The sequence below is a fragment of the Schistocerca gregaria genome, chromosome 1 (assembly GCF_023897955.1).
Source record: "Schistocerca gregaria isolate iqSchGreg1 chromosome 1, iqSchGreg1.2, whole genome shotgun sequence".
In the NCBI taxonomy this organism is placed as follows: domain Eukaryota; kingdom Metazoa; phylum Arthropoda; class Insecta; order Orthoptera; family Acrididae; genus Schistocerca; species Schistocerca gregaria.
In genome coordinates this window covers 811,066,484-811,074,779 of record NC_064920.1, presented here as the reverse complement: position 1 = coordinate 811,074,779, position 8,296 = coordinate 811,066,484, and the positions used below count along the sequence as shown (strand labels likewise).

General features: G+C 43.9%; 1 protein-coding gene across 3 annotated transcripts in view; it reads left to right on the top strand.

Annotated features, from left to right (window-relative positions):
* Positions 1 to 6,808: 6,808 nt before the first annotated feature.
* LOC126270800 (TOX high mobility group box family member 4-like) overlaps positions 6,809 to 8,296 on the top strand; it is a 451,035-nt gene continuing 449,547 nt past the window's right edge. Inside the window, exon 1 of one of the 3 annotated variants that reach the window (XM_049974103.1) lies at positions 6,809 to 7,256. In XM_049974103.1, the coding sequence (XP_049830060.1) occupies positions 7,188 to 7,256 (69 nt within the window). In that variant the 5' untranslated portion in view covers positions 6,809 to 7,187. The remainder of the gene's footprint in view (positions 7,257 to 8,296) is intronic. The other 2 variants (XM_049974099.1, XM_049974101.1) reach the window with 2 other exon arrangements.

Here is an 8,296-nt window from a genome sequence, read left to right as displayed (position 1 = left end):
TATGCAATGGATGAAACTTTCATTTGTATTTTGAGTGCCCCCATGAAGACATTTACAAAGCAAAACAGGGTCACTGAGATATCAAACAATTGGTTTTATTTAATTCATAACAGGCTCAGGAATATAATGCTGATGATGGTATATTTGACCACTTTCTTTTTGCTTTTTTGTAACCACACCAAGGAACTGCTCCTTTAGGGCAAAGTCTGTGAACAGGGTGGTTATCTGTGGACAATTTATAAAAGTAGGTGGCCCATACAGCTTTTCTCATTGCTGTAACATCATTCTGAGGTGCAGTACGTCTAATGGCCAGTCCATAATAACTCTGAAGAAGGTCTATTTCAGTTTCTGACAATCTGCCTCGGTCAGACAGAGATTTTCCATCAGATAATAACTTCCCTTTCATTTCTCTTCGTAACTTCCTCAATCTGGCACCCATCGTCTATTTGCACATGTCCACAACACTCCAGTTTTCTTACCAAGGTATCACCATAAATATTGAACTCATTAATTTTATTGAAACTTTTAGAGTCCCCATCACCTAGGTACTTCGTATATCTAACGTTATAAACGGGCACCGACCTCTGAGATATTTTTAGAGCTCCATCACACTCCATACCTCCACTGTAACCATCACAATTCTTAGAACACTGATGTTCAATATGTCCTTCAGTGTTACCATAGTAGGTATGGCAGTATTTAGATAAGCACTCAACATCAACAACTTTTCCATTCTCCAGGGAAGTAGCACTTATAACACAATTCAAGGAACGGTGTCCTCGACGTTGCCATGTCCCATCAACGGCAACAGCAATGTCCCTGGTTCCATTAATATTTACGGTTTCTTCTACTGCACGTTTCATAGATGCTTTAGACACAACCGTCAAGGCACGTAAAAGTATTTTTATGTACTTGCTGATCCTACTGAGAGGAGGAGGAAGGTCCATCAAACCACAAAACACTTGAGCAGCCTTTTTTCCTTTTCCTATTGCACTCACTGAATACACTAACTTCAAATTCATATCATATGAATTATGCTCAATGTTCGAAGTCATTTTCAACATATATTTATTGCAGGATCTACAAAGAACAATTAATTTTGACGCTAATATTGCCTGCTACTTTGTTGTTCGGTTATTTCCAGACTGCCTACACCATCACATTGTTTACATTTCGCCACTTCCTTTATCAAAGAAGATAAAATGCCAACATCAACAACAACAAATCCACTACGAACAATCATTGTCAACTTAAAAATCTGAATCAGGAGGAGGTGTGAAATGTGGAAGTTTCTTCCCTGAAGAACTGACACACAGGTTATTTTCAACAGTGTGGCTTTCTTTGTTTTGAATTGGTTACCACAGAATTTCCTTTTGTTGAATTTCTTGTTGCGTGGCATAGTTGGTATTTATTGCACACTAAAAGATGTGTACTTCCACAAATATATGTAAAACTTGGGCAACAGACATTCGGTAACACGTAAATAATCTGCTTCAGCGAAACAAAAGTAAATACTGGCAAAGATAATAATTTACAGAGACTAGAAACCTGCGCTGTTACCAACATATACAATGTACCATACGTATAATCGCAGGAAACAGAAAGTTCACAGTTCTTTTCGAAATAATACTGGTTTCTGTAACAGAAATGATGGGGGCGTGGCGGCATATATGACTGTAAGTTTAAAATTCGGTATATATAGTTCATTTTTCATTTGAAACCGTGTTGTTGTTGTGGTCTTCACTCCTGAGACTGGTTTGATGCAGCTCTCCATGCTACTCTATCCTGTGCAAGGTTCTTCATCTCCCAGTACAAACTGCAACCCACATCCTTCTGAATCTGCTTAGTGCATTCATCTCTTGGTCTCCCTCTACGATTTTTACCCTCCACGCTGCCCTCCAATACTAAACTGGTGATCCCTTGATGCCTCAGATCATGTCCTACCAAGTTGTAGGTCAACTTCTGCTCAAGTTGTGCCACAAACTTCTCTTCTCCCCAATCCTATTCAATACTTCCTCATTACTTATGTGATCTACCCATCTAATCTTCAGCATTCTTCTGTAGCCCCACATTTCGAAAGCTTCTATTCTCTTCTTGTCCAAACTATTTATCGTCCATGTTTCACTTCCATACATGGCTACACTCCATACAAATACTTTCAGAAACAACTTCCTGATACATAAATCTATATTTGATGTTAACAAATTTCTCTTCTTCAGAAACGCTTTCCTTGCCATTGCCAGTCTACATTTCATATCTTCTCTACTTCGACCATAATCAGTTATTTTGCTCCCCAAATAGCAAAACTCCTTTACTCCATTAAGTGTCTCATTTCCTAATCTAATTCCCTCAGCATCACCCGACTTAATTCGACTACATTCCATTATCCTCGTTTTGATGTTCATCTTATATCTCCCTTTCAAGACACTGTCCATTCCGTTCAACTGCTCTTCCAGGTCCTTTGCTGTCTCTGACAGAATTATAATGTTATCGGTGAACCTCAAAGTTTTTATTTCTTCTCCATGGATTTTAATACCTACTCCGAATTTTTCTTTTGTTTCCTTTACTGCTTGCTTGTAAGGTGTCAGGCAAATCCAACACCTTCCATGAAAACCCTGACATGATAAGCAAATCCAGTAGTATGTCACATAGCTACGAATAAATCGTGACATTAAATTAACCAAAGTAATACCAGTAACGAGTGAGCAAATGGAATACCACAGACTAACACAAGAATGCCTAAATGCATGTCGTACCTTCCCACCGTGAGACCGACGCAGTTCCGAGGGGAGAAACGAGAACAGAAGCCGAGAGCAGAACCGTGTTAAGCTAGAAGGCCGTACGATAAGGGATGGACTGGACACCCACATCGCCCGCCTACCGCGAAGACCACACCACCCCCACATTTTAGCGTGAGACTTTTTCGCGTCTCTGTTACATTAGGACCAGCCCCCAGTCCATGTTAAAAGATAGAGTCCTCCAGAAGAACAGTATAGATCTTACGATTACGCTAAAAGGACCTCACCAGCTGCAGGTTTTAGCGTGAGACTTTTTCTCGTCTCAGTTACGTTGCAAACTTTAAAAACATTGCCCTACCACGAAAAGTATAACTTTTCTCATTGGATAGACAGAATTTTTGTAGGCGGAAGCTAAGGTTAACATTGAGACCCTGATTGGTCAACAGCGCATAAAGTTTCACTCAGAACTGCAGAAGTATCATCTGTTACACCCCCTTTTTGCGTAATACTAGTGTCGATCGTAAATTAAAGCTCATGGTGTTCACATTTGCCACTTGAAGTAAAAATCTGAAACGCGATGATTTCTCTGTTATATAATTATTGAGAAGCCACATCAGCCACTATAATTTACGACAAGTTAGATAAGTAATTAAAGATAATTGAGGGTCACTGTAGACCATTTTGATAGTTTGCTCTTTTGTGAAACTTAATTTAAACCTAGATTATAGATGTGATATGGCATAGGTCATCCTTCGATCCATTGTAGAACTTGGAAACCCATTCAGGGAATATTCGTTACATTTTTGTTGAACGCAGTTGGTTTTTACCATCCTGTATTAAAACATTTCCTTTTATCAATAGTGCAATTTATAAACGATGTTTTGTGAGCAGAATAAAATTTCCAATGGTAAACTTAACTGATTTTTCGACGTTATTTTACCAGCTAACTAAAAATAGGAAAGCCTTGAACCCCTTCCACTAAATTTAGTTAGTATTAAGATTCTTTTACAGGGAGTGCAGTGGAGCTGACGCTGAAATCATTAAGTATTTGGTTATATCATCGCTAGTCTCACTGAACTCTTCTGAATTCTACATGTCATGTGTGGTCTGGCGTCTCCTTACCAGCAACAGGTCCCAGGTTCAAACTAGTCAATTCGCTAAAAGACATGCTCAGAGCGACGTTGCACGAAAGTGGTAGGGAGACACGATATAGTACAAACAGACACCACCATGAATGTTTAGATGCTCAATATGTAGATTGAATAACATCGGGGAGAGGGTACAACCCTGTCTTACTCCCTTCGCAACCACTGCTTCCATCGACTCTTATAACTGCCATCTGGTTTCTGTACAAATTGTAAATAGCCTTTCGCTCCCTATATTTTGCCCCTGCCACCTTTAGAATACGAAAGAGAGTATTCCAGTCAACATTGTCAAAAGCTTTCTCTAAGTCTACAAATGCTAGAAACGTAGGTTTGCCTTTCCTTAATCTTTCTTCTAAGATAAGTCGTAAGGTCAGTATTACCTCACGTGTTCCAGTATTTCTACGGAATCCAAACTGATCTTCCCCGAGGTCGGCTTCTACTAGTTTTTCCATTCGTCTGTAGAGAATTCGTGTTAGTATTTTGCAGCTGTGGCTTATTAAACTGACTGTTCGGTAATTTTCACATCTGTCAATACCTGCTTTCTTTGGGATTGGAATTATTATATTCTTCTTGAAGTCTGAGGGTATTTCGCCTATTTCATACATCTTGTTCACCAGATGGTAGAGTTTTGTCAGGGCTGGCTCTCCCAAGGCCGTCAGTAGTTCCAATGCAATGTTGTCTACTCCAGGGGCGTTGTTTCGACTCAGGTCTTTCAGTGCTCTATCAAACTCTTCACGCAGTATCGTATCTCCCATTTCATCTTCATCTACATCCTATTTCCATAATATTGTCCTCAAGTACATCGCCCTTGTATAGACCCTCTATATACTCCTTCCCCTTTCTGCTTTCCATTCTTTGCTTAGAACTGGGTTTCCATCTGAGCTCTTGATGTTCATACAAGTGGTTGTCTTATCTCCAAAGGTCTCTGTAATTATCCTGTAGGCAGTATCTATCTTAATCCTAGTGAGATAAGCCTCTAGATCCTTCCATTTGTCCTCTAGCCATCCATGCTTAGCCATTTTGCACTTCCTGTCGATCTCATTTTTGTGACGTTTGTATTCCTTTTTGCCTGTTTCATTTATTGCATTTTTATATTTTCTCGTTTCATCAATTAAATTCAATATTTCTTTTGTTACCCAAGGATTTCTACTAGCCCTCGTCTTTTTACGTACTTGTTCCTCTGCTGCCTTCACTATTTGATTCCTCAAAGCTACCCATTCTTCTTCTACCGTATTTCTTTCCCCCATTCCTGTCAATTGTTCCCTTGTGCTCTCCCTGAAACTCTGTACAACCTCTGGTTCTTTCAGTTTATCCAGGTCCCATCTCCTTAAATTCCCATCTTTTTGCAGTTTCTTCAGTTTTAATCTGCAGGTCATAACCAATAGATTGTGGTCAGAGTCCACATCTGCCCCTGGAAATGTCTTACAATTTAAAACCTGGTTCCTATATCTCTGTCTTACCATTATATAATCTATATGATACCTTTTAGTATCAAACCCTATAATGTATATATCAACGAAATCAGGAAAGACTACAGAATTGAATAAAGTGAGAAAAAATTAGATTTTTCCACCGTTTATAAGTACCCTGTAACCTTAAAGGCATTCTTGACTAACTTCAACTCACGACGTCCAGTCTCAAAGGTAACTAACGCTCGCGACCGTTCGAGGGTGTATTTAAAGCAAACCTGATTTGTATCGCCATAGTAGCGCTACTAGCACAACTTTTATGCGACTGGCGCGACATTTGAATAGACATCATCTTTCAGATGTAGAAGCACGCTAACCAACGTTCGTTTACGCTGTGCAACTACTCCTTTGTGCTGCGATTTTTTTTTCTGTCATAGTTTGGAACGTCAGGATGGGCAATTAAATAAGCAATACATTGGTTGTGAGATTCGAAAAATATACTTTTTCATCTCGTTAAGTGATTTTTGTTTCGATGATTTTAGTGGTCAACAAGGAGAGACATATCTGTCAGTGCGGAGCTACTTGTCGGAATGCGAGGTGCAGGTCGCTCGAGAGGAGCCAGGAGCGGGTGTAGGAGACTGGACAGTGTGTTGGCTCGCGGTGCGGGGCGGCAGTAGGTGTGAGCGGCAGCCCCCAGAGGACGCGGCGGATTAGCGGCGCAGAGCGCGCTTGATGCCGGTGCGGCCAAACAGTCCCCCGTGACGCGAGCTCGGCACGCCGCATCGATTCGCGGCTCGCGGCCGCGGGCGCGCCACGCGTGCTGCCTCGGCCGGCCAAGACTGCCGCCGCCGCCACACGCGCAAATTAATCGCTCGCATTAAATGCCAGGTCCGTCTCGCGCGCTCTCCGCCGCAATCGATGACGGACCCACCGAGGCGACCGCCCGAGCAGCACACACGATGCCGGCTCGCGCTCACACACACACGTGTGGCCGCCTCGCTTTTAATGCTGTTTGCTCTCCGGCTTGTGCGCTCGCGCGCGCGCGCGCGCGTGCGGGCGTCCGCGCGGCCGCTTCCAGTATAAACACTACGTCAGAATGTATTTTAACTAAATTAGTCCATGTTCTGAAATGAATCTCATAAATATATTTACTCAGAGAAAATTAATTAGAATTTAAATGGAATTTTTGATGAACTCGGTTGTGTAAATCATTTTTCAAACCCATTTTGTTAATCGAGTTCAAAAAATTGTGATTGGAAAATGATAGTATTAAAACAGATGCCTCACTCCCCCTTTTTGTTTCTGTGTATACACGGGCGGGGAAAAAAAAAGAAACGGGGTTTAAAAATATGTCTGCTCGGGATTATTACGACCTTTTTTGTTGATACGGAGATTGAAATCGGCGCGGGACGGGTACGAGTCGGGGCCGGTTGTGCGCATCTCTGCGGAGGGGAAGGCGCCCCTCGCGGGTGGGGAGAGGGCCCCCTCCCCTCCGCGGAGCGCGGCCGCGGGCGCCGTGGTGGGGGCGGCGGGCCGCGTGGTGGGGGCGGCACGGGCCCCCGAGCGCTAACCGGCGCGCCGGCGGCCCTCCCGACAACTACTCCGTAGTGCAACGTGCCCGCGCCAACACGTCGAGGCCCGCGAGTCGGTCCACCGCTGAGCCGCCTAGCCGCCTGCCCACCTTGCCAGCCCACCTGGCCCAGCGCCGCCCGCAGCAGCTGTAGTGCTCAGCCGCGCCCGACCGCCGCGCGGCTACACCGCTCCCGGCAGCAGAGCAGAGGAGCAGGAGGAGAGGAAGCGCGCCGCGGGCGAGAGGATCCCGAACAGAAGCCAGCGTGGAACAGCCGGCGCTCTCGCTGTACCACGTACAGCGTCCCTGGGGGCCCTGCCAGGCTATGGAGGCTAGCTACTGCATGGGCACCGATGTAGACGTCTGTCGGATGTTCGATCAGTACCTGTACAAGGTGAGTGCGTGCCGTGCCAGGTTGAATCTCGCGCGCAGTCCGCCCGGTGCGTGCGTGGGTGGGTGTGTGTGCGGCCGCCGCCGCATCTCGCTGCCTCGCGTGTGTGTGTCTACGATGCCAGTGCGCTAGGAGACGCTTCTACTCTGTACCGTGTGAAACAACCCGTTTATCGTCTACAAAGTGCCATGTGCCTCCGGGAGTATTACAATGAGCGTGCGGTGATTAGACGAGTGTCGCAACAGTGCAGCGCCCTACACTAGCCCCTTTACAGAGGGTGATGTTATACTCTTGTGATTTCTGAGATTGTACGGCGTTATTGTTATATAACATATTTATGGGTTTACATTCAAATGTACAATAGCATTTCTTTGCACAGTAACAAGGCTGCAAACACCTTTGACATCATCGTTCGCTGCGCTGTCGAAAACCCCTAGACCGCTTCCCGAACTATTACGTGTAAAAAATCAAATCGTCATCCCGAATGAACACCCCGAAATATACATTCGTTTTCTAATCTGCGTGTCGAGTGTGATGGTGAAGTAGACCCTTTCCTTTAATTTATCTTTCATTCGAGACTTGTGAGCTCGGATTTTGCCTGTTATTACAGTCTTGGCATTAAATTAGCATAGTCGTGAGAGCGTCCAGCCTGCTTCTTTTTATTTTTTTATTTACTTGCCAAGTGACTTGACAAGTGATATTGTTAATCTCATCAAGTGAGTAATCCACATCTCATGTCTGAAGACAGTGTAAAGTTCTGTCGACGCATCTATCGCGTGAAACTATCCAGTGATTAAACGTACTACATACGCGTTTGATAGTTCCGCAATTAATGATCCATTTTTACCACTGTAGTTTAATACCCTGCAAATCACTCGAGGCGAATATCGGGATGGTTCCATAGCGAAATGAAAGCCGACGGACAGCAGAATTAAATCTCCTTCTCTTCTCGGCAGATGTAAGTTATAGTTGATTCGATAGATAAGTACCCGTTTTTTCAACTCTGTGACGTATCAGCGTCTCCGTTTAGCAAGTACTGCTAC